The following is a 27,122-nucleotide window of genomic DNA, read 5'->3' as shown; positions in this document are numbered from 1 at the left end:
CAGCAAGAATTCGTCACCACCAGTACAAGACCGCTACACTCACCAAAGGCTCCGGAGGATAAGGTCACTGTGTGTGTGTGTGCTGGGGGTGGTGAGCGTGGAAAGGGAGACCCTGCAGGATGAATGAAAATGCACTTAAGCTGAAATTTAAATCCACACAAGTTTCACTGGACATGGACTTGTTCATTCTTTGGAGAGTTGTCCTTCAGTGTGGATGAATTTAGCAAAATTAATTCCTTGATGGTCATTTAAATGGCCCCTTTAAAGAGTTGAACCACTACGATGAGCATCTGGACGAAGCTAGTTTCTAGCTCAGACGCTAGAGGAGACTGTTCCCTTCATCTAGTAACAAGAAACTGAAGCGTTAAAGGTCCCAGAACTCCCAGTGTGTGCTTCCTGCCCCTGAAGGATTTCAGATGTAAAATACAAAACCACCTAATAAATTACTATTATCCCTATTTGTGGCCCAACTGTGATTGTACATTAGACCCAAGAGTTCTGCCTCCATTGCTGAGAGCACAGGCTCTCCAATCCCGCCAGTACCTGCCGGTCCTTCCAGAGCCTGTCCCTCCCCTCGCCCAGGTGGCAGCCTCCTCCTCCTGCATCCCCTCCTGGTCAGCCTCCTTGATGACTTCTCACGCTACCCAGCAGGTGTTGCCTGTGCTGCTCACCCTTGGCTGGAGTCCCTTGGCCCACATGCCTTTTTTCTGGGGCGTCAGGGACAGACCTGTGCACCTGGGGACCGTCCCTCCCACTGGGCAGCCCGCGCCTGTGAGCTTGTGGGCTCACAGCCCACTGCACAGGAGCAGCCTCAGTCGGCTGGACCGATGGGCACCTGCAGCTCTAGGGCAGTGCAGGCTCCCTTGTGAGAACAGAGCTGTGGGTCCTGGGTGGGACCCCACGCTGATAAGAAAGGGCGCTGTCTGCAGACTGGGTCCTTGCAGACCAGAGGGCAGTGCAGGCAAATGAAGCAGGCGCAGCCGACGGTGACAAGTGACAGGTACGAACACACGGGACCACACCAGATGCACGGGGGAGCATCCTCCCTGGAATTTGAGCAACTGGGAGAGGGGCCACTTAAGTGGCATCTCCGTGTGGTCCTCCACGTTAAGACTGAACCACCGAACAATTTCAGGAAGAGCAAAGAACACAATAGGAGGCACATGGTGGCATCGTCCAGAAAATGGAAGTGGTTGAGTTCAGCTACAGGCGCCAGTCTGATGGGGGAGGCCGGGGAAGGCAGCTGGAGAAGGAAGCAGAAGCCCCGCCACAGAGCACTGGCACACTGTGTCACAGAGTGCATGTTTCCTGTCTCAGCAGTGCGAAGGATGTTGTGTGGAGACACTGTGGTGACACCTGGGATGACAAAGCTTAGGTGTGCAGGAGTGGGGACAGGGCTGGCAGGTGGGTGGCTCCCCAGGGAGGGAGGCTGCTGGACCGGATAGGGCCATGGTTTCATCTCACAGAGCCCCAGGCAATTCCTATGTGGAAGCTTGTAGATTCCGGGAGTTGTTGCGTGCTGGAAGATGGGGGAGAGCTAGGAGGAAGGGTGATGTCCAGTGCTGTGGTGAGTAAATGACACATGGAAAGGGCAGCACCCGGGGGTGCTGGGAAATGAGCTGACCATTCCCTTTGTCCATGAGAGCAGCTGGAGGGCAGGCGGACAGAGATCACCCACCTGGCAGTGGTCCTCAGGGGTCTGCAACTTGAGAGGGAAACAAGAGGCAGCTTTGGGGAGCCATGAGCATGGAGGGGACTGGAGGCTGCAGGGTGGGGATTCCCTAAAGACAAGTAAACACTGAGAAAAGAGGGAACCCTCCAGAGTGCTGAGCCCATCAACAGCGTGTGCTCAGAGGGATGGCTGGAAAACCAGAGAGTGTCTTCATGTTCTCCCAAAGAGAAGAAGAAAAAAAAAGAACAAACAAAACCCCTTAAGATTTCTCAATTCTTATTAACTTGGGCAAAAATGTTTTTGAGAATGAATGCAAATGACTCCTTTGAACATCAAGATATGCAGGCTGTGTGACAGAAAATGCTTTTGAAGGGGACAGTGTTTAGGCTTCGGCATCTATAGTTACTTTGCTATCTTCTGTTGTAGCGTGACCAATCCTATCAGAAATGCTAAAAATATGTAGAAGGCTAGAATCAAATCTTATGTACGACTCATGAAAGTACTATGAGACCAAAAGACATCAGTCACATAAATTATTCAGTCCCCAGTTTTACACAAGAACAAGCATCTCCTTTTCCTCGCTGGAAAGTTAACATATTTATAAAGGGGAATGTTAAAATATATATGCCATCCCAGTATAAGTGTCAATAAGGAAAACCGCTAAAAATTATGAACTACCTTCCCCGTAAAGGTATTTGTATTTGGAAGATATTTATAAGAAAGTGAAATTGCTATGAATGTCTCCAAAAATGCCATTAGTCTTTTACAATGTTAGCATTTCTAAAACTTTTTTTCTAAACTGAGATATACTTATTTACAGGAAATTTCTTCAGAGAGTTATAAATCTCCCATGCATATAACTTGAAATTCAGATAAAAGCTATTTCTAAATTATTTCCAAAATGAATACTAAATAGCATTTTTACAGGTGAATAATTTTTAAATATGATTCTATATATCATATGGTATTTTCCTGACAAAATAATTGAGATATAATTGATTCAAAATCTATTAATATAAATCTGTTAGTTGTCTTCTTAGTCTGAATTGAAGAACCATAGTTTGGTTTTGGTGTCGTATATTCCACCAGAAAAGCCCCTTCTGCTTCTGTATGTTAGTGCTTTGCTTCGAGTTCTTGGTTGATGGATCTGCCCCCTCAGTCCCTTTGGTACCCTGTGGGGCACCAAGCACAGAGGGCAAGAGGGCAAGCAAACTGTCCTCGTGGCTGGGAGCTTACATTCTGGTAACCCTGCTGAACAGGGCTGATGGAGCAGAATGGAGAAGACACACGAGATCTTCATCTCTCCCTGGTACATAAATGTATAAGGAATTAGAAAATACTGAGCTGATGGCTAGTCATTTTTGAAAGAAGCAGAGGATAAAGTGACATTGGTTTTTAAAGCTGCCTCATTTGAACACTATACATGGCCATTGCCGGAAACCCTGCATCGGATATCATCTGTACAAATCTCACAACGGGATCAATGACCAGGACACACACCAAGTGGTGCTCAACACGTGTCTCCCACATTTGCCATCATCACTCCCCAGAACCCCCGAGCTATGTAAAAATCCCCCTTTTAACAGAGGTGGACGGTTCACATTGATAGAAGATCCTGAGCCAGACTCCCCGGAAGGAGGATTAGGGAGGTTTGTTGGGTCCGCTCAAACCCTGTTCAGAGCTTGTGAGCAGGCGTGTTCCTCAGAACAAACCCAGCAAAATATGGGTCAGGAAGAATCGGTCACATCGAGACACGTTCAATATGCAGAATCAAAGATCCCAGTAGACATGTTACAAGAAAGTCATATAAAAGCATCTTTGTTTCTCTTCTGCCACAGATGGGTTTCATGTGAAAATAATCATAAATTAACTTCCTTTCATTCCTCTCTATTAAGCTTCAGGAGGCTTTCAGAAGTCACTAATTCTTTTGAAACAGAGCAGTGTTTTAAAACATTCCAACCTAGACTGGTTCTTTCCTATCTTCCCTGCTAATTACAATAAACCCAAGAAGAACTCTGAAGTTTAGCCCAGACCCAGGGTTTCCCAGCCCATCTTAAGGACAGAAGATGGCTTGTTTTGAGGCATCCCTCCCACATTCCAGACGTGTCCCTCAGACAAGATCAGGTGAGTCCAGCACCACGATCCACTAACACAAAGTGCCAAGGCAAGCACTCTTTTCCCACTGAGCTGAGATCCCCTCCCTGATGAGAGTCAAGGGTAGCTGGGAGGGGGGCCCCTGTAAGAGGGAGCATACCTCAATGGGCCCCTAGCCCCAAAAGTCTTTTGTCCCTGCAGAGACCCCCCTACCTTATCTTAAGACACAGGGTAGTCTGGCTTGGGAAAACCTCTTCTTCCACCCCTTTGGGGACACTGGAAGAAGCACTGAGGACCCCAGGAGCACCAGATGGGCCACGTAGACCAAAACAATCCCACGAAGCGTCTGAAAATTAAACTACTACTGGAACTACAACCTACTGAAGAAGACCAGGTCTGCATATCAAACGTAAACAGGAGGACTAAACTAGAATATTTATTCAGAACTGAGAATCTCTGAACAAAATAGCTGAAGTGTCCAAAAATAAAATTAAAAATCACTTGTCATACCAAGATCAGGAAATCACAACTTGAATGAGAAAAGATGAAGAACTGACAGCAAGATGAATCATGCCACAATCATCTGATGATGAAGGTAAGCAGATCTCATGAGAATGCTTCAACAAGCAACTACAAATCCTCTTGAAACAAATGAAAAAAGAGGAGATTCCATCAAAGGCATAGAAGGTACAATACAAACCAAATGGAAATCATAGAACCAAAAAATACAATAACAAGTAAAATACACCAAGTCCTACCAAATATATTTCATTTGACCTGCAACCAAATCAAACAAAAACCACACACTGCCTTCTGAAAAAAAAATTATTTAAATGTCTAATAACAGCTGTAGTGACGTATTCAGTCCAAGGCATGTCTGTTTTTTTTTTTTTAAATACTTTATTTATGTATTTGATAGAGAGAGAATGAGCACAAGCAGGAGACAGGGCAGAGGGAGAGGGAGAAGCAGACTCCCTGCTGAGCAGGAGACTGATGTGGGGCTCCATCCCAGGAACAAGGATCATGACCTGAGCCAAAGGCAGAAACTTAACCCACTGAACCATCCAGGCACCCCCCCAAGGAATGTCTTTAAAAAAACTTGTTAAAAATAGTCCTATTCTCCCATTAGCTTATGAAAGTGGTTAAAGGGAACCAATTTGGTATTCTTTGAAATGAACCCAATCTTAACTCTAAAAGTCCAATCAGAAAAATGGAAAAAAATGGGTAAAATGAAAGCCTTAATTAATTTAACTGTAGTAAGCAGCATTCTGTCACATTTTACCAAGCTCTCACTCACTTGCAGATGTAGCTCCTTCCAGAGGGATCCCTGACTACGAGGAGCACGTTCTGATAACTCACTAGTTACCATTTCTTCTGCATGGGCCAACAGGTTGTATTCAAGGAAGCCAAACTTGCTTCTGTGTTTGCTTCTGTACTTTTTACTAAAGACAAAACCTGACACCCAGTGTCTTCCAGTGTGCTATGGTACTAGAAATGCAGCACTGATGTGTTCATGGTGCACGGGGATTATTGACCCCCCACTACTCCCATGATCTACTGGGGGGACCTGGGACCCCTAACCCCTAGGACAAGTGACTCCAGCTATCTGCAGTCTCCTCCCCTTGAACCATCCATTTACTTACACAAACATTCATTTGCTAAACACAGAGTTTGGTGTACTTAATAAAGAGCCTGTTGGAAATATTTATTAACAAATGATACTTTTCATAAAGGAAATGTTGCCAAAGCAGATAATGTTTTGATTATTTTGAAAGACATCCCCTAAGCAATGTGCTTTCTCTACATTGCGTGAAATGCAAATGGCATCCATTATTTTAACAACAGCCATGCTCAGATTTTATGATGGATATTTTGCATACCCATTAGTACCTAAGGGACTTGACTAAGTCTCTTAGGTAAGTCAAGTCTCTTGACTCTTGACAAGTCTCTTGACTTACTCATAGCAAGTCAAGTCTTACTAGAACCTAAGGGGCATGACCTGTTACCTTAGACCAATGTTTGAGAATCAACAAGTTTAACCTAAATCTCCATATTTATTTAACAATGAATTCTCTTCCAAAACAGAACTACTCAGGCTTTCTCCAACACAAAATATTGTGTATTGTATAAATAGATTTCAAAATTAATTATTATGAACACTATAGTCACATTCACCCACATAAAATCATTTAAAAGTCATTTTGTTTCTTCCGGATGATGTCATGGTAGCTGGTGAGAAAGTAATTTGTACAATAGTAACTCAAGTTGTATCAGCTATGACCAAAAATCTATTCACAGAAAAAAAATCTGCTCTTCATTCTTCATTCTTTAAGATGAAATATAATTTATAGTGAAAAATTAAAACATGAAATGGAATTCTGCTTTACTTCTACAAACTATAGAGAACAAATGGAATTACTAACAATTCACGAAAATATGAACTACATAAGGACTATGTAATGTTAAGAAAATAATAAGCCCATCCTATGAAAATGTTTTTGATTTTGTCTTATCTCTCCAACAATTTTGATGACATAATGCAGAATCCCAAGGACGGTATGTTTTATGCATCCTTCCAAAAGATGATGCTTTCTTTCAACCATAAAAATGATGGCAACATGGGATGCCATTGAAAACCCAGTTTCATCCTGACTGTACACAATTTAAAAATTTAAAAATTTAAATGATGTATTCATTATAGAATGATTAAAAAAAATAATTTAGGAGATCACTTTACCTGGCCATACTTTGCTGCCAAATGGAGTGGGGTCCAGTACTGATTATCTGCGATATTCAGGTCCCCGCCATGCTCCAGGAGAAGGGCCACCACCTCCTTATAGCCACTGGCACATGCCATATGTAACTGCAGTGAGGAAATATTTTGTTATAGAACTTTAAAAAATAAGTAGTGACATCAAAACTGTTTATTTAGTGGTTTAAAGAGAGCTAATAAATTATCAAATATAAAATACCTTTAAAAATAAGAACATAGCTGCAGTTTTACTTATTTGATATAAGTGGACAGTATCCTTCTTGGAACAAAGGCTTATGGCTTAATTATTATTTCCCTTCTGACCCAGACAACGTGCGATTTTTCATGCAATTCCCATTTCCCTCTTTAGTGTCCTCTGTACCATAATCTGAGCACTTTTGTATACAAAATCCAATAATTGAACGCTTTTCCCTCTTCTCACCCAAAAAGTCAAACACGCAGTGACCGGCCCTGAAATTCTAGCCCTGTAATTGTGCAACCAGAGGAGATTTGAGGACATATATGACAACAGGAAATGTGATCATCTTGGTGCTTAGGAACAGGAAAAAGGGGCCGACACACTGGAAAGGACGGGTTAATCCCAACAGACCTTAAAATGATTATGTAGTTCTCCTTTGAGCATGCTCCCAGGTTAGCTTATGAATGCAAACTTAGCTCAGGAAGGAGGACTCAGGCTACAACCAGGAGGTCGGGTTTAGAGAACGATTCAGACTTTTCGGGTGGGGTAATTCCCGCTTCCAGCACAGCAGCCTTGATTTGTAGGTGAACTGTCATCATGCCCTATTTAAACTGGGTTCTTAAGTAACTACGTGCTTGATTTCATGAGCATAATAATATGAAACTATATGGAAGCAGAAAGAAAAACAATATAAAAGTAGTAAGACCAATGATTTCTTCTTGGTCTTGTAGCATGGAGTTTTGTACCTTTCCGTCTGTTTTTATTAAAAAGATAAAATTACAATAAAGTCAAAAGACTTATTAAATGTGTGTACATATATATTAATAAAATCCAGCAAAAATATTTGCTTTTCTACCCTTGGACTTCATTGTGCTCTTTCATGTACACCGTGTACGTACATGCTTATTTCTCCTAGTTAATTGCAACAAAAGAACAAATATATTTAACCAATTTAAGGTATAAACAGGAAGAGATTAAGTTTCACATCACTCTTCCCATACTTGGTTATACATAGAATTTACCTCATCAATATTTTAGCAAACAGTCCCAAGAACAAACTATCCACAAGTATTTCAGAGAAGGATTTTATATACTCGTTCTCCTGGAAAACCAGTCTTACACCTGCTCCGCAATTGAGTCTACATCACACTAATAATCAGTTGACTCAAAGTTTCCTGTGAAGTATGAGCACGAACATCGGGATCTGAGAAGGTTTTCACTGTCCGTTTGTTGGTTAGCACCTGAGCCTAACGAAGTCAAGTTCACTTGTCATTAAGGATGAACTCCTTAATGAGAAGATTTGCTTTCCACGGGGCAAAAATTGGGTTCTCCCATTCCAAACTCAGCCCAGCTGCTAGCCGACCATCTCAGGCACTGCTTTCGAGGAAAAGACCGGAAGGAAAGTCTTGGCTCACTTGGGAGAAAAGCTATCAAAAGCACGAGCTCCCAGTGACATCTCTGAAGGCAGACAAATTTAATCCAAGACCATTTCAAAATGAAGGCAAAAACTCCTGACTTTGAGTATTTCTATTTCCTTACAAGAGACAACAGAGTTTTAAAAATTCATCATAGTAAATCAGTAAGAGCTTAGAGGCTCTACCCTGATTCTACCGGCAATCAAATTCTGAATCCATAAGCGAGCCTCCAGACCTCCCCACCAAGGGGACAATTCTCATCACTAAGTTAAATGTCTATTTTATAGACCTTGTCTATTTAGTAGACATTAAAATGTCTATTTTCTGAAATGGACGTTGCCTCCCTCCCTTGTCCTGACAATTGCTGGAAGATGTCAGGTGCCAAAATGTGAATGTGTCTATCCCTATAGCATCTCAGAATACTCCTCTCCTGCTACGTTATGGGGTCTTGGGAGAAAGACAGAGACAGCTGTTTTTTCTGTAAATGATGAGCAGCAGCTGCTTGGAAGGACAATTGCAAAAGGACAGTCCTGGGAAATTATGGCAGGTTGGAAATCACCCACGCAGTTACAACGCAGGACAAGGTTTCAGAGCCGCTTCACAAACGCTGCTCATAAAAGTTATCAGTTATTCCTTCTCCTCTGTAAGACCCGTGAGGCAATGATCTTTGTCCTGGTATTGCAGAGGCAAAGCTGGGGATGAGTTAATTTAGGCGACCAGCCCAGGGGAGCACAGCCCCTGTAAGCTGAAGCCACGTTTTTCTGTGTTCTGCAGCATGGGCGCTCTGAAAAGACAAAGGGGCATGAGCACCCGAGTCGGCCAGGCCACCAGGGTAACAGCCACGATTCACAGTGCTCCTAACAACCACAATTCGTCAGTGCTCCTAACAATCCTTGTGTGCGTCCCATAATGTATTGGTCTAAAAATGGCATTTTTCTTCTTCCCGTACACCCCCTTCCCCAACATCCTTATCTTGTATTAAAATGTTTGTCTCTGAAAGATGCCCACCATTTACACACTTGCCTCAGCTCTCCCCCAGCCCACCACCTGTGCAGGCACAGATGTGCATTAAGCGTGGCATGTAGCCTCCTCACACTGATCAAAACCAACGCCAGGTCCTGTGCCGCTCAGCAATGAAGACACAGGAGACTGAGACCCCACTTAGAAGTCCGCAGGAGTGCAGTCGTCTCTGAAACAGCCTCCTCCTCGTGCAGGTGGTGTGTGGGGCTGGGGTCAAGACTGAGAGAATGACCAACCAACAAGAGCCACCCTGGGCAGTGAGGGCGCTCTGCCTGAGGACTGTGCTGTCTCCTCAGCGCGATGTGCTTCTCTCGACTGATTGTTCTCCAGGACAGCACAGCGCACAGCCCTGCATTATCATCCCCCTGACCAACTCCTCATTACTGGGCTTTTACACATGTGCCGTATTTTTTATTTTATAGAAGATCACTTTGTTGGTAATCACTGTATTTGTGTCTGATTATGTGTTTCTGACACATTCCCAGATATAGAATTGCAATCCTAAAATAATGAACATTTTTTCAATATATTTGCCTACGCTGAGTTCCACAATGTTGGTGCAATCCCCATCCCCTCCAGTGGTGTGTGGAGGGGCTCTTTCTCATAGACCCTTGGCCTTTAGGGCTTCACTATTATGTATTTCTAAAATGACTATAAATAAATTCAATGTACTGCATTCCTAAAAATGGGTCTCTTTTGATATATCTGTAGGGTAGTTGTATTTTCTTTTGGGTACTGACTCTCACTGCTATTTGTTTTCCTACTGAGAGATGATCTTTTCCTTCATTTCTATGAATGCTGCATATTTTAAAACTATCAACATTTTGAAAGACCTGTCCCAAGTATTATATTCCTAGTTTATTATCTGCCTCTTAATTTTGCTCATTATTTAATGCACAAGTGTTCATTTTAATTTTGTCATAGTCAATGATCTCAGCATTTCCCCCTGTGCTTTCTCTCCCATTTCGATATTGGAAGGGCTTTCACCACCCAGACATAACTCCTTTTTACTGTGTAACATGGAAACTGGGGGTTCATTGTTATTTACTCAGTCTTCTATTTGTGAATCTCATTTAAAAAAGGAAATCTGTGTGTGAAATTTAAAATATATTCCCATTGAATGTCCTCTTATTCGAGGTCTGTGACTCTTCCCACTCTAGAGCAGGCAGGCCACTAGGAGGCTAATGTAAAATTTTGATGAAAATTACCTTAGAAATAAATGAAAATTAATCTTGAGGGATAGCTATTCAAGCAGCTGAAGGAATTAGTCCAGATTTTGAATGAATAATGGCAAATTTTCTCCAGTTCTAGCTTTCTATCAGAATATTAACAGAAGGGGGAGACTGGGTGGCTCAGTCATTAAGCATCTGCCTTCAGCTCAGGTCACGATCCCCAGGGTCCTGGGATGGAGCCCCACATTGTGCTCCCTGTTTGGTGGGAAGCCTGCTTCTCCCTCTCCCACTCTCCCTGCTTGTGCTTCCTCTCTCGCTCTTTCTCTGTCAAATAAATAAAATCTCTAAAAAAATATTAACAGAGGGTTTTTTCCTACTGTAGTTTTGACTGCGTAAGAAAATAATATGTATCACATCTCAAAGTGAGACCAAATATGGACATCTGAAAATAGTTGACAAAAAACTGCCCAATTACATTTTTAATGTTTTATCTCTACACCTGCACCCAGTGTGGGGTTCGAACTCACAACCCCAAGATCAAAGCCACACACTCTACTGACTGAGCCAGCCAGGTGCCCCGGCCTAGATTTCCTTTGACCTCTACCTCTAGACAGAGGGTATAGTAGGTCTAAATGAGAGAAAAATGGAGACAGGACACATGAGAAATTTTTGTGTGGTGGCAGGGCCTGGGTCCCTCCTTAAATCATGTCGGCAGAGCTTGGCTTCAGTGGTCACCGACAGAGGCCATGTGTCCTCGGGAGTCTGGCGGAGACACAGTTACTGGTTTCGATTCCTGACTAGAAAAAGTAAAGGGCAAGAGACAGGCTGGCTCTCTGCTTTCGTGGGCAGCGAAGGGGAGTCACAGATATGGTGGCGTCTGCCCACACTCATGAGGTCACACCGGCAAAGACAAACACAGGGAGGACAGCCATGTTTGTTTTCCGTTCTGTTTCAGGGAGATGCCTGGAAGAGCATGTGCGGACCAGTAGAGACAGGCTGGGGTACCCCTGACTCCCCAGAGCGGAGGCAGGTGTGAAGGACCCTCTGGAGATCCCAGTGATGGGGGTGACGTATCTGAAGAACCCCCACATCCTCACAAGGGAAGGGGTCAGCTTCTTGCCCAGAGAGCAGGACACCCTATCAGGGAACCTCAAGCCAAAACCTTCCAGCTCCCAGTGTATCTCCTCCTGCTCATCTGTCCACTCCCATCCTCTCCCTCCACGTCACTGACACGGAAGAGGAGACGGTGATGAGAGGGGAAACAGATGACCATGGCCACCCTCCCTTCCATGGACTCCCTAATCTGATGCAACACGACACCAGCAGTGGGTTCAAGATTTCACTGAGATCAGGGTTCTCAACACTTGTGCCCACCGGACCCCACAGGATCTCAGGGAGATTCAGGGGCTTTGCAAACTTGGATGGGAAAATGGTTTGTTTTACTTTTTTTTTTCTAACCCCAAATGAAATTTAGCAACTTCTTGAATGGTGAGTCTAGGCTACACACCTATGATGCTATCATTGAAAGCGATATGTCCCTACACATTGCTGTCCCAGCAGACATCTCCAAGTATCCCCCATATTCAAATCTACCCTAACATCCTGGCAATGATTATCCATCACTCAGTGCCTTCATAAAGAAGCACATGCGTAACATATCACAAATTTAATTTTGATAGTAGGATTATGATGTTTCCATGTAACTGGCATTCTCTGTAGTATAGGCACCATCTTTATTACATTAAACACAATTCTGACAAGGAATCCACAGCTACACTGAGGTTTAGAGGATAACATGGCATAAAAAAGATCAGTGAACCCTGATTTCACACAAGCTGGGACTTTTCGTGGTTATATAGGACCAGGCACTCTAATCTCTAAACTGAGGCTATGGTTTGTAATATAAAGTAACCACAAAAATTCTATTCCCTAAAAATGGCCAGAAAGCTGATGGCAATGGCTAAGTCTTCATCCAGAAGTAAGGGTAAACCAGCGCTACTGAAAAGACAAAGGAAGACAAAAATAAAATTGCTTGATGTTTGCATCTCATGAATAATTCTTTTCCAACAAACCCAGTGAATATGTCCCAAGGCCAGATGTTATATATCAAAATCTGTGACAAAAGAGAAAAGAACCGGCATCTTCCTAATGGATCTGAAAGTCATTATAGTCAAATTTTCAAAGAGCATCTATGCACTTGAACTCAGGAATGCATTTCCATATGCTTGTAATGATTTTTTTTTTTTTTTTGGAATTGTGTCCTTTTTGGAGGCTTTGTTTTCTTCTAAGAAGAATTATCTGTGTAAACTAAGAGATTTTTTTCAAAGAGCAACATTATGTTTGGTTACTTTATTGCATATTCTAACAGAGGAGAAAAAGGCACCATACTAGAAGTGTAGCAGCATTGCATCTTTTCTTGATAGTTTTACCTTTTATGCACAACGTAAATGTGGGAAATGATGCCTAATTTTAAGCCACAACAGGCATCCTTACTCAGGATACAGAAATCTGTGGACGAGTGCCTTCTCACGGTTCCCACCAACAACAGAGAGGAACGCAGGGTCCAGAGGCCAGCATGGGGTGGCAGTCATTAACATGATAGACTAACCAATTCAGACATAAGAATCAATCTACTAACCAATTCAGACATAAGAAATCAATCTCACCCTCCACTTGCTCAATGCTGCGAGCCATCTTCGAGGGACAACTTCCTAGCCTCCCAGCCACCATTACTTCCCTCATGAAAAGCTCAGAGATGATTGTTTAGTTATTACACAACAAATTGTTTGCAACATTTATGCTCTCTGCTCAATTAAAAAAAGTCACAAAGAATGTCAAAATTGAAGATGGCTGAACAGGACAGCAATGTATTGCTCTATATTGATTCTTGCAACAGCTTTACTACTGAAGTAGGTGGGTCCTTCTGTTCAGTGGTATTTGAAACACAAATGCCATTTTAATTTAGCAGAGATTTTTTTTTTTTTTTAAAGAAATCTAAAGCTGTAATGTCTTGTGCCATACAGAGAAGCAAAGATCTATTGGGTTTCTGAGTTAGGCATCAGTGCATGCCATGTTTTCAAAGAACCATTACCCGCTCCAGTCTGGATCTCGAGGCTTGCACTCCAATGAAAGTGCCCTAGCTGAGAAGACCAGTGACCTCCATGCTACTAAGTCCAATGGCCAAGTCACCATCTCCAGTCACTTGGTCTCTCGGTGGTATCGAACAGTTCACAGCTTCCTCCCCCTCCTCATCATACTTCCTTTCTTTGGCTCCTGTGACGTCTCATTCTTTTGGTTTTCCTCCTACCTTGGGAGCTCCTCCTTGCTCCCCCACCCTCCATGCCCCTCGCCCTAGTTCTCATTTCTGGATCTTTCTCTTCTTCCTAAGATCCATGGCTCAGTCCCAAATTCTCTTTCCTTCTGTATCAAATATTTGATTTCACCCATGGTCAAGGCTTTCAGTGTCATGTTTCTATGCTAGTGTTCCCCAAATTGAGTCTGCAGTCCAGACAGCTCCTGAATTCCAGATTCTAGCAAGCAACCACAAACCCAACACCTCCATGAAGATGGCTCAGGGGCAGCCATAGCTCTCTGTTCCCCAAACTGTCCCTGCCCTAAGCTCATTTTCTCCTCCACCTTCCATCTCATTGGATGTCAACCCCATCACTCCAGGTGTCCAAGATAAAAGTACTTGAAGTCACTCCATAGTCATCCTTTCTCTCCCACCACTTGGCCTTCAGGAAGTCCCAATGGATCGTCTTCCCATGCAGATGAAAGTTAGCCACTTCCCACCCCCTCAGCTTCCTGCAGCTTGGTCTGAGCCACACCACCAACCACTGGGTTACTCTCTTACCTGAACTCTCAGCATCAGCCTTGCCCTTTGACCGTCCATCCTTAACAGCAGTCAGAGCAAGTGATGCTTTTAGAACTAAAGTAGGACCATGTCTTGCTCTCCTCAGAGCCCTCCAATGTGCTCCCATCACACTCAGAGTAACTCCACGGTCCTCACACAGGTGCACAGACCCTGTGTGATCTGCGCCAGTTGCCTCCCTCCTTCCCTTTACTCTACTTAGCCTCACAGGCCCCTGTGCTGTTTCTAAATCACAACACACCCACCCCTGCCTCAGGGCCTTTGCACCTACCACCGTTCAGTCTTGAATGCTCCTATGCACACCTGCAGTGTGTGCAGACCTCTCTCAGGTCATTACTCAAAATTCCTCATCAGTGAGACCTTACCCGTGTGCCTCCAAAATGTCAACACACACCCAGCTCCTCCCTGTCTCATTTTATTATTTTCTCCTTTGCATCTGCCATTGTTAATATGTTATGTATTTAGCTCATTTATATTGTATATTATGTATCTTCCCCAATGAAATGAAGCCCACAAAAAAAGGACTTTTGTGGTTTTAATCATTATTATTTTGTTCACAGGAGGTGGTTAATATCCCTATAGATTAATCACAATATTTTTCCATTTGAATGTGTGATTTTTCAATAAATTCTAAACATGCTTTGTGTTCTTTGCTTGTAACTTGGTGGGTTTTTTTGGATAGTCTTTTGAAATTTATATTCCAAAGTTCAAGATCAGTATCAAGGAAGATTATTCTATGTAGAGGTCTCAAGGTGCTTGATCTGCATTTAATAAATCTAAAATTGTATCCGGTCTCACACCACTTTATCCATTTAGACAAATCACTTCTCTCATCACAGTATTCAACCTCACACCTTGTTTTTTCCGTGGCAGAAACTGAATCACTTGTTCCAGACACTTCTACACAACCCATGCTTCAAGCATCATAGTCTTGTCTGTTAGCTTGATTCCTCTCAATTTTTTCCCTGATCCTCAATACATTTAGTTCCAACCGCGATTAACTTCAACACTAGCATGCCTAGTTCAAGTACATTTTGTGGGTCAATAACTCAGATGTTTCTTATTCTCATGATTAAACATTATGCTTATATTAGAATTAACCCAAATTTAATTGTACTGTTTTCACATTACTGCAACTATGCCCAACAGCTATTAAAAAAAAAAAAAAAAGTAATGGCATGATTTTGCTTGGATTTAGAAATTCATTCACCAGAGTGACCCATAATTTGTGTTTGTTAAGGTTAAAATGAAAACATACTCCTATAAGTTCCAGTTCAAATATCACACTGACAAAGTAACACATACGAATCATTCTCAATTTCTAAAAATACATGGAAGGAAGGCTTGAACAAAACAGGTCCACCTAGAACCCCTGGCTTTCGAGGAGCAGTGGCATATGTGATTTCTGTTCTCCTCTTTGCATACGTAGGTGTTTTCAAGATTTTTACAATAAATAGGTAGTTTTTTCACGATCAGAAAAAAAAGCCATTTTTACAAGTTAATAGTACCTAATTCTACACCGTAGAAATCAGCTGAAATTCTCTATTTAAGCAGGATTTCTGAGTCGCTTATACAAACTTACCAGAGTCACTCCTTCATCGTTCTTCTCGTCAACATTTCCACCGCCTGATAAGAAGTGTTTGACATCTGTCAGCATGGCCAGTGGTCTCTGAAGCTTCATCTGTCTCAGCGACGTCAGGTCCACTCCTGGGGGGGAAACAGCCTTTCAAACCAAAGGCAAAGACGCTTCTCAGCCTCTGGGGGTCAACTCTGAATTTAACTTCCTGTTCTTTCAACGGTTCCCCTTTGAAGCCTCTCTTCCCCTCTGAATTCTCACTCAGAGTCTGTATAATTGTTTTGCTCTGCGCGCCTTCTATTCTCAGCTAGAAGACAGTCTTGAATAATTTTCCTCTTATTATACTCCAAAGATGGGACATGCTGCCTTATCCACGGCAGGCTCTCTGTTTCAGTATGTAAATCCCCAAGGGGCATTGCCCAGAGTATTTTAAACTGTTTGAATTGAACTGGAGTTAAAAAATACAGTTTTTTATTCTGTATCATTTCCTGGCCAAAAGAGTTGCTTCCAAAAGAGAGGCGGGTCTCCTGGAGCAGAAAACTGCCTTTGCTGGGAAAAATGGGAACATCTACATAAATCTATGGTTTGGTGAATAGTATTGTACCCACGCTAACGCTGTAGTTGGATCAACACAGCGCGGCTGTGTGGACTGCGGATGTGGGGACCCGGGTGAAGGGGATATGGGGTCCCCCTTAGCTATTTCCACAATGTCCCCATCTATCTCAAAAGCTTTCCAAACGGATTTCAAGAGATGCTCCACTCAAGCATGTCATGACCCTTCGTGTTAACACAGAGGAAGCTAGTAAAGCAGAGTGAAGAGCGGTCCGTCCAGCTTGACCGAGGGGGCGATGGGGCCACCGAGAGCTCAGGCCCGCTCACCGTTGGTCCCTACCTCGGCGCAGCCTTTATTTTTAACCTGAGATTTCAGGATCCTGAATCTCCATGGTAGCTCCTACCTTTGCGTTTACACCTCCTGTTCCCAGTACTGGTTCCTGGACGTAACAGGTGTTTACTAAGGGGAAAGGATCCACCTTCTTCTTAGGGAAGGTAATCCCGATGGTCATGATAATTAGTCAGCCAGTGGTAGCTATGAAGCAGCCGCTCTTCTGAGCTCACTCACTCTCTCTCTCTCTCTCTCTCTTCCACCTGACTGAGTCCTCATGGCAAACGTAGAGGTGGGCAAGACACTGGAGACCAGGGCACCAATGCCACTGGAGCGGTCCCCTTGGTCATGCTCCTCTGTGGCCAACATCTCCCTGGGCAACTCTGGGAAAAGAGTTTAACCCGCCTGACTGTCCACATCCGCAGTCCTTCGGATCATAACATATGTCCCAAGGGAGCAAAGCTACCGGCACTATTTACGGGATCTGTCCACAGGGCAGAGAGCATCCAGCCTGCAGCACACCTGCCGTCCTTTTCCCCTCAGAACCCAGCAGCTCCACCTCGTGGCACAACTCTCACCCAGAGCCTGGCCTCAGAGGTCAGGCTGCCTAGGCTTTAGTGCTGTCTTGTACCTACTTCTAGTGCCAATGGGAGAGGCGAGTTACCCTAAGCCTCACTTTCTCCACCTGCAAAATGGGGCTGATAATTCTGGTTTCACTGGTTATCATGAGGATGAGTTACCAACAACACGGAAAGCACCACGCCCCATATTTGGCTGGTGGGCAGCATTCAATACGCCAGAGGGGTCATTCCTACTCAGCTTTCCGATGCAGGGATTATGGGCCATACATTTTGTGGTGTTTTTCTTCGTCATAAAGAGTCAGGCGAGGACCAAACAAAATAAACAAAATAAAACAAAATGTATTCTTTGAGTAATGTGGGTTGTTTCAAATCCTGCGTCCAAAGCAGAGACAGGAAGGACCACCAATGACCAGCTTTGGAATCTCCACGTGCCATGCTAGAAGCATGAACAGATTTCCCCTAAGAGCTGCTTTGAGGTTTGTTAAGAACCAACTAAAACAATCACTCTCTTCTTATTTTTAGGATGATGAAAGTGAACATGTGAGTTAATTTTGGAAAATATTATTCCTCAAATGTCAGTGTTCAATTCTGCACAGTTGGAGCAGCAGGAGAGTCTGATGGTTACATTATTCTAACTTTTATAACGTGGCCCTGTTTATGGGAGCAGTATGTATCTTTCAGAGGATTACTGAAACACGGGGTTAAAACTGAATGATAGAAGAACAAGGCTCAAAGATAAAAGACAATTAGAAACAGAGTAGAGACCTCACTTCAGCTGACTTACGATGTGTCACGAGAAAGCCATCTATTCTAGCAGTGGTTGTGAAGGAATCAGAGGGGAATATTATGACCTTGTGTCTTATTATTTACAACTTAATTTTGCTTCAAATATGATACCAAATAAAATGTCATTTCGTATTTTCGTTATGAAACATGCAGAAGTCATTTTCAGTAAAAAACAGAATAGAAATTCCCTCTTCTCTGGTCAAGCAAAGTTCTCAAGCTGCTCTATGAGAAAAACAACCAAGACTTATTACGGGCACAATAAGTCTATTCTGTAATGGGCAATGAGCCAAGCCTGCCTCTTTTCCAAAGAAATCAAGTTTCACTTCCACCCTGTTTTCTGAAAAACATTAATAGAAGTCCTGATTAGATTTTTCATTTTGACAGGAATCGTGTAAAATCTTCTCTTTCAGGAAATAAGAAAAACATCATTTGTCTGAAATTCACAAGTGATTCCACGTGATACTAAGTACTGTCACCCTGACCACCCTTGATACTATCAGAAGGCGTTTGCCCAGAACTGAAATCACACTGACACCTCAGGTTAGTCCAAACCCCGTGCTAACTCACCTCCCTAACTGTCCTCCCTACAATAACATTGTTTTTGTAACAATTCCACTTCTCCCTTTCTCCGCTATCCCTTCTTCCCTGGGGTACCGTGCGAGCCCACGTAACTATTGAACCACTGCCCGGTGATGGAGGCCTGGCTTCTCCCAGCTCCTAGAATTCCTAACTCTAGCTTTATCTCCACTGTTAGCTTCCTAAGCTCGCTAAATCCAAGAGTTGAAGGACGCGCTGGGCAGGCGACTAAAGGAAGCTGGTTCTGGCAAAGAGAAAGAAACACGTTCAAGCCCAAAAGGTGTTTGAACCCTGCACCTGATCCCTTTTCCTCGATCCTGACTAGAGGCATCACGTGAGATGGTCCCGGGCCCCCTGGAGCACACTGCCACCCCAGCAATGGGTGATTCCCAGGACGGCGGTGTGGGGACAGCATTCTGAATGAACTCTATCGGGCAGGAGAAATTACACAAGGTCGCTGTGCGCTGGTCAAGCTGGGAGTCCTCTGAAGAACCCTCACGGGGGTAAGGAGTTTCTGAGGTTGTTCCAAAACGAGAAGGCCCAGGGTTTTAACAAAGGCAGAAACAGTGTAACCGGTAAGGGACGTGGACATACCAGAGGGACATCAGGGAAGCAGAATCTATTTGGTGACAATTCCATGTGAGAGATTTAGAAAAGAAAAGTGATGTTCAGATGGTTGGATTCCTGGCTAAAGGGCAGCATAGAATATGGACAGGGCACACAAGGAGAGTGGTAACTCCCACATCGGGCATGTGTTATTTCAAGTCGTCTGATATTCTAGTGTTATTAAACATTGCACAGTGCCAAGCAGAAGGTCTGCTGTGATCTCTGAGCTGGGGTCGGGGTGGGTATTCCTGGGAGCAGGCAGGCAGGTGGGCACAACACAAGGAACAGGGTGACATAAGCCCGACATAGCAGGCAGCGGGATGTGAGAAGAGACTCAGAGACAATAGCTCTGGCAGCATCCACATTCTGGCGTCTGCGTGTACAAGCGGCACATCCAAAAGACACGAAGGGAAAACTCCGGGAAGGTGGAGAAGAGTACGAACGGTCACCGCCACCGCAGGGGAGCGCGGCTGCAGGGAGCAGTGGCGCGCAGGTCACCCAATGGCACGGGGAGCACAGCGCAGAAGGGAGACCTGTCAAGGAGGCAGCGGCGTCTCTGCAGGGACACTGCCAGCAGCGGCAGAAGCTGCGCTGCGGTGGCTCCGGAGAGGAGACCAGGAGCTCAAGGAACCAAGGGGAGCGACCTTCTCTGAAAGGATGGATTTCCCGGGAAGGAGAGAGGGAGCTGGCTGATGAAACGGGCAAACAGGGTGGAAAGCAGACAGTCTTCTGTGCCTTGCAGCCATCGAGGGCCACCCTGTGGCTCCCCCAACCCCCGCAGGGCTTTCTTCCCTTGCGGGAGCATTTTATAATCCTTTGCCTTCTGCGAAACCCAGCGGGTTGGCCTCATCATGCCTTCAAGCAGCGTGCTGCCTCTCGTTTTCCAGCCCGGGGAGCTCAGGCCCTGAGCAGCGATTAGCTGCTGTGCCCTGGAGGGGACAGTGGGGTCGGCGGCCACTGTACAGTCAGAACTTGTGACCAGTGAGTGGTCTTCCATGAAATCAGCTCGCTCCCAACCTCACCTGCCTTCAGCCACACGCATCCCAATGGGATCGAAACCGGGGGACACACACCAAAACCGGGGGTTTCAGTCTGGGTTTCCTGGGTTTCAGGTTTCAGCCTGGAAACCAGGCGACATGCAGCAAAAATTCAAGGACTTGCAGCCACCCGGCTATTAAGAATGCAGTGTGGAAACACCGAGAACCGAGCAATAAGGACCATCTCATCGTGGGATACTCGAAGTGTCCGAGCCTATCGGCCCACGCTGTCATAGCAGATAACTCTAAAAGCACACTGACAAGGGGGCCCGGGAATAAATCGAATGAGACAGTATTCCCGGCAAGGGTGGCAGCCGATAGAGACATGTAGGAGGGACCCCGGCAGGAATGGGGAGCGGAATGAATGACCCGAGGGAGGGCAGATGGACGGGAGGCTCATGCCAGCACCACGGCAGGCGCAAATGGAACACAGAATTTAAAACGGAGGCGACATTAAATGGAATTTGTTCCAGCAAACGTGTGTGTTACAAACCGATTGTGACAGCCCACGTCGTGATGGATTTTCTCCTAACCATTCGGAGTCAATGCCTCCCCCCTCTTCCTTCTCCCTTCATCACATTTAAAATCAACCTCGTGGGGCACCTGGGTGGCTCAGCTGGTCGGGCATCTGGTTCTTGGTTTCAGCGGGTGTCGTGGTCTTGGGGTTGTGGGATCGAGCCCCGTGTCAGGCTCTGTGCTCAGTGGGAAGTCTGCTTAAGGGTTCTCTCTCTCTTTCTCTCTCTCTCATCCTCTGCCTCTGTTCCCCCACCCCGTGCTCATGCTCTCTTTCTCTCACTAAAGAAATGAAAAATAAAAAATAAAATCAACTTCCCAAAGGAATACACTTATTTTTCTTTATAGAGGATAGATAATACTGCTTTTGCAAATACTAAAATTTCTTTTTTTAGTTTTTTTAAGATTTTATTTATTTGAGAGAGAGAGAGAGAGACAGCATGAGAGGAGAGAAGGTCAGAGGGAGAAGCAGACTCCCTGTGGAGCTGGGAGCCCGATGCGGGACTCGATCCCAGGACGCTGGGATCATGACCTGAGCCGAAGGCAGAGGCTTTAACCCACTGAGCCACCCAGGCACCCAGCAAATACTAAAATTTTTTATCAAACAAAATCCTTGGAGGAGCTGGAAAGGCTTATCAGTCAGGTGAGTTCTTTTGCAAAGAAAAATGCTTGATTTTAGTTTTCAAAGAGAAATGTGGGCTGCGGCGGCTATCAGAGCCTCAGAAGAACAGCTGAAAGGTGGAAAGGCACCGGCCCCACAGGTAACGCACAGCCGAGCTCTGCATGCATTCAGAAATGGGCACCACCAGCCCGGGGTGTGCAAAGGTCCAAAAATAAACTTAGCAGCCGTGGGATGTGCAGGACGTCAAGCTTCCCTCCCCTTAGCAGTGACGGAAGCTGTCCCCAACGAGTCACCACTGACAAGAGGATGAAAGACCTGACTGTGACCCTCCAGTAAGGAGCGGGTGAGGAGTGAGGACAAGATCAGGGAGCGGCACCCCTCCCCCCACGCTGCCTCTGTCACCCCAGCCCAGAGACTCTGTGACCTTCAGTAGGACAGCCTGGCTCACGTTGTCCCTAATGAAGATAATGGTACGCATGCCGCTTTCAGAATTAATGAAATAATTTTTTTTAAGAACTCGCTGGCTTCTCCGTACTAATTATTATTATTATTCTAAGCCATTCTCAGAATAAACCTTTTGATACAAGCGATCTGGAGGAGGCAGAGAGGGCAGGGAACAAAGAGGCAGATGTGAGGGCTTTTCTTAGAAGCAAGGGCAGAGTCAGAAGCGCTGTGTGGCTCTTAACATTTTTAAACTTTTTTGCTGACAAAAGATCATCCTTGAAAGGACTGGAGTTTCTTTATTGTTATTTATACCTAAACAGAAAGGGGGAAAAAGAAAACAGAAAGTGGCAGACTTCTCCAGCTTGATGCCATATTGGGTTCAGGATTTCCGATACCTCCCACTTTGCCCATGCTGAACTTACTCATGAAATTATACGTTTAGTCTGTGCAATTAAACATTCTTTGTCAGGGGACATGGCTGGGAGCTTGGGCTCATCTCTTCAGGCTAGCACCGCCACCGAGGCACCTGCTTCCAATACGGTACTCCCAAGCCCCCAACAGTGGCGCTGGGAGGCTGTGCGGGCTGCCCTCGACTTAAGCCCTTGCTCACGGGCGTGTCCTTCTTGCAAGGACCACGGGCTCCTGCGACGACAGACTTCAGATGACCAGCCTCTCATGAACTCAACATTCAGTTGTGTGGGTTCACTTTTGCCCCTCCCAGTGGAGAACAGGTTATAATCACAAACCCAGTCCCACTCAGTACAGGCTTCAGACACTTGTTAAAATGTCCCTTCACTGCTGGCCTCCAGATGTCTGCAACCTTGCAAAATGGCACTGACTAAACCAACAACGATCACGGTGGGAACAGCGAAAGGTTCCATGGAAAGAAGGACTTCACGTCACGCAGTCTGGGGAAAGCTCGTCCGTCTGCAGTCACGTAAGCTCGCCTAAAGATTAAACACGCACTGGTAATTCTACCACGCGGCCCTTCGATCTTTCTTCGGCTTCTCAAACACCCGCCTACCATGTTCATCCAGATAGGTCAGCAGGATGAAGCTGGATTCCGTCCCCTCTACGGCGTAATCCAACGGGATATTTCCATTGACATCCTGGAGAAGGACGTCAGCTCCAGCCTGTGAGTGCAGAAGAACAAACAGAACGTGACGGATACTGTTAGCAGAGGAAGCAGATCAAAACTCTCACTTCTAGGCTAGGCGGGACACAGGCACAGGAAGTCTGTGGCAGATACGACCCTGGAGAATCGCAGGAAACCGTGATTACATTGCAAGAAAAGTATAGCAGTTACTTTCTGAGAAACTCCAATAAGGCTAAAACCGTTCAACTGACTTTTGCAAAGGCCTTAGTCCTGACTACTTCCCCCAGCCCCTCTCGCTAAACCCCGATTTCCAGCCCATGACCACGAAGCCAACCCCACCTTGTCATTTGCCTTGTTTCTGACACAGCAGAAACTCCCCGTGCCTGCAGAGTCATGTGGAGAACTTTTCTATGAACTTCAACCCATCTTCCCCAGACGATCATATAAGCCCCTCAAGGCCCTTGCTCTCTGTGGAAAGTCATCTGAGAGCTTTTCTCCCCTACCATGTTTTAATAAAGGCTTCGACTAATGGCTTCTGGCTGTTTGTCTTTTTCTTTTTTTTCTTTCTTTTTTTCCTCCTTCCAGAAACTATTTTCTGAAAAAAGCACCATCTGTAGATATCAATGGATGAAGTGTATTAAATATGGCCATGACAGTTCATTCAGCTCCAAAGCAGCCTTCGTCAGGCACCTTGGAGGATGCCTGTCCCCCCCGGCCCCCACCCCCACCACCCATCCCAGCTGAATACAATGACAGATGTACTTGCCCTTTGAAAAAAAGTTGCTCACGTAAATCTTTAATGAGCTCCATAAAATTTACCAGGCCTGCTTTGCATCTTTTCTTCAAGGGCATGGCGTGACCACGTCCCCACTGACCAAGGCTCCCCGTTCACCTCACGAGTCACGGAACTCAGGTCAGGGAAATGGAAGTCTTCCCCTATTCCCTTCACCGAATACAATTCTATGCTGTGATGTTACTGAAGTTCACATACTCTCTGAATTCCTAACGTGACATGAAAAGGTGTGTGACATTCATAATCTTATACACCGAAATGGGGGCTTTTCGCCTTCTGTTATTCGAGACCTGTATTAAAAAAACAGCTTTCCTATACCTTACCGAGTCCACACAACGTTTGCAAAGGACTGCTCTAAGTATCCTGTGAGGACAAAGCTAAAAGTAGATTCCAGTGGCAAAACCATGTCTATCTCGCTGTCTTGCCTGCAGAGAACTATGCCATTCACCTCCCCACCCAGAGTACACCGCATTCTATTTTCTGTAATCATATAAAGCTACTCCTGTATTTGAACATATTAGGTTCTATAATGCAGGTTTTCACTTGGCTAAGGAAGCAAGTAAGTTTAACGTCCTTAAGACTTCAAACAATCTTCTTGGTGCATTTAATTTTTTGAAGTTATTCAGAGTTTGAAAAGTAGTCACTTGAGGCAATACCGTGAAGCAGACTCTGCTAATGAGTCTTCTCCTTTACTGTCCACGCAGGAGAGGAAGATTTTGCATAACTACTCAAGTGTCACTTGTTAATGAACCAATTAGGAGAGAGGGAACTGCAGGGTGTCCTTGTCGCCTTCAGCCCTCACAAGCAGATGTCAATCATTCCCTTTTTCCCCAGTGCATTGATGTTCCAGCTAGAATCTTATCTCTGCCAAACATCTGCATACAAGGCAACAGTGACTATACCTGTTGAACACAAGAGTCATGTATCATCAGTAACAACAAAAAGAAGTAGGAGGACAGCCTGGTGTTGAGGAGGTTGGTGCACTTGGAGAGAAGGCTTCCTACTCTTCTCAGAAGTAGTGAGGCTCCTTCAAAGCAAGTCTGAAACAGACACCTGCTGCTCACTATTTCAGCTGGGCTGTTCATGGCAATTCCAGCCCATTCATCACTCACCAGTCCGTGCTGCGCAGTCACCTGGTGTCCCCCTGTAGTGAAGGGAGTCCTCCCTGGGGTGGGAAACTTCCCTCATCAAAGACCACAGCTTAGTCCCCGTTATGTCTCCCACTTACTATTGTGCCTGGCCCATGTTAGACACTAAAAAAGGTTTACTGGGGGGAGGGGGGAGGCAAAAGTGAACTTAGACTAATTATTAAAAATTAAGGCAGAGAACTATAATTTTCATCATTTTGAACTAAATTTCCTGACCTTTATTTTATGGGTTCTTGAATAAAATTACAAAATCACTACATGCATTTGTACATTTCCTGCCTTTGCTCTTTTGGGTGGATATTTGTGACCCTCCCTTCCCTCTTGCCTTCCTTCCTCTCTCCTGCTGTTTCTTCCTTCCTTCCTCCCTTCCTTCTTCCCTTTCTTCCTTCCATCCTTCCCTCTCTCCATCTCCCTCTTCCCTCTCTCCCTCTTTCTCCCCCTCTTCTTTCTTCCACCACTGGACAGGGTGAGAGTGCCCCAAGTGCAGGGGGGTCCTGGTGCTGGGCCCCCTCCCCACTGACCATCTGGTCTTGGGAAAGGGCCCCAGACAGGCTGAGCTATGTGCAGTAAGAACATTGGTCCCCATGGATCCCCTGAGAAGTTGTGTATCTGGAATTGTACACCTATTAAAGAAAACAAAAATGGAAAAAACCACCATTGATAAGTTTCGCGACTGGTTACCATTCTTAGCATGACTGGCTCAAGCATTAATATGCACTTTTAGTTGTTAATGGATCCCACTGGAACGGAGGGCTGAGGGCTTGCAGAGTAAGACTTCTTCTCAAAATGTCAGAGATCTGCCTCAAGACCATCAGGATGGTCCGATTTCCAGCATACAGAAAGGAAAACGCCCATGGGGTTGGGAATTAGTAACATTTATAACGCATTGTGCCAGTACTTGTTTTTTTAAATATTTTGAGCCACCCAGTAAGATGAATTTTCTCAGTTTTGCAAAGTGAGAGCCAATAAGTCATTTGCTAAAAATACCCCCTTTGCATTGTCCCTCTTTAATATGAAATTTGAAAAATTATAAAAGTATATATGTTCTAAAATATCTTTCCCTTCCAGACATGATATTCTTAAATACTTCTTTAAAAAAAAAAAATTCTTATTACATTTCAAATTTCATTCCACGGGTGCTAAGAGTCCACTAAACAGTTTCTCAGCACCGAATATCAAAGCCAGAGAGAAGGGCTCCTGAACTGGGCCACATATTAATTACAGTGTTTCCGTGGATACGGGGCTCACTATTTTCAGTACAGAATGTGGGCGCCGACAGCAAACATGAACTTCCATTTCCCCGTGTGTGCCGGTGTGTGCTTTTCACAGCGCACACCGCGGTTTCATGCCGGGGCAAGAGAAGCAGGACAAGGCCAGGGTTTTAGGCTAGACTTTTAAACACAGGACAAAGATGTCCAAGGTTGTACCTACTCTGTGATATAAGAACAACTGTCTAAGCCATCACGACGTGCTTTCCAAAGCTCAAACAATATTTTAAAATAACTGGATGCTGTACTTTATCAAAACAGATGGTTTAGGAACTGGCTGTGTAAAGGGATAGCCAGAATGAGGAGAGATGGTAGGCACACATTCCTTCTCATTTATATCCAGGGCCCGGAGCACCCCGAGCCCTGGGAAGCATGTGTGTGAACTCAGGCACGTGTTAGTGTGTGCACGCGGGCACGTGTGTGCAAAGCCTCTTCCTAGCTCTACTTTCCTAAGCCTGATCACCAGGCGGCCCCATTTCCTATACTAATTGTCGTCACTGTCCTTTGTCTTCCTCAAAGAATGCTCATGTTAAGAAAAACTTGCATTGTGAGAACAGCTCAACCAGAATGTTATCCTTGTGCAGCGCAGACCGTGAGGCATGCCCTTCAGTTTGGCCTCAAGACAATCAATCACATCGTGATGGATATTCAGGAGGGAAATGAAAGTATTCGATGTTCTCTATGCAAAATCCCGCTCCTCAAATACTTCCGTCAGTTGAGGACTGGACGTTTCCTACAGGAAGCCCCGGGCACATTTTCTCTAAGGAAGGCCACCCAACCTCCGGCCTGTCCTAACCTATGGTCCTTGGTATTGGAAATGGAACTCAAATATACCACTCCCCCGCCCGCCAGATAGGAACCTTATTTACTGCCTATCCGATGACATATGAACCCATAAGGGCACCTTTCCTGTAAATAAACACTGTATCGGTTGCTTTATGTTACAATTTAATGTCAGTGAATATACTCACCACGTCTTTCATTCAGTAATAATTCTC

At 44.8% G+C, this 27,122-nt stretch overlaps 1 protein-coding gene across 1 annotated transcript in view; it reads right to left on the bottom strand.

Annotated features, from left to right (window-relative positions):
- The window catches only part of LOC111147014 (myosin XVI), a 471,268-nt gene that overhangs the window by 336,266 nt on the left and 107,880 nt on the right, over positions 1 to 27,122 (bottom strand). The window contains exons 5-7 of the mRNA XM_022502858.1: positions 22,844 to 22,952; positions 15,778 to 15,902; positions 6,504 to 6,629 (exon numbers count right to left, since the gene is read on the bottom strand). Coding sequence (XP_022358566.1) covers positions 6,504 to 6,629; positions 15,778 to 15,902; positions 22,844 to 22,952 — 360 coding nt within the window. The remainder of the gene's footprint in view (positions 1 to 6,503; positions 6,630 to 15,777; positions 15,903 to 22,843; positions 22,953 to 27,122) is intronic.

This window comes from Enhydra lutris, unplaced genomic scaffold (assembly GCF_002288905.1).
Source record: "Enhydra lutris kenyoni isolate GAN:26980312 unplaced genomic scaffold, ASM228890v2 scaffoldscaffold15, whole genome shotgun sequence".
In the NCBI taxonomy this organism is placed as follows: domain Eukaryota; kingdom Metazoa; phylum Chordata; class Mammalia; order Carnivora; family Mustelidae; genus Enhydra; species Enhydra lutris.
Note: the sequence above shows the minus strand (reverse complement) of the source record. Positions and strands in the feature narration are given on the sequence as shown.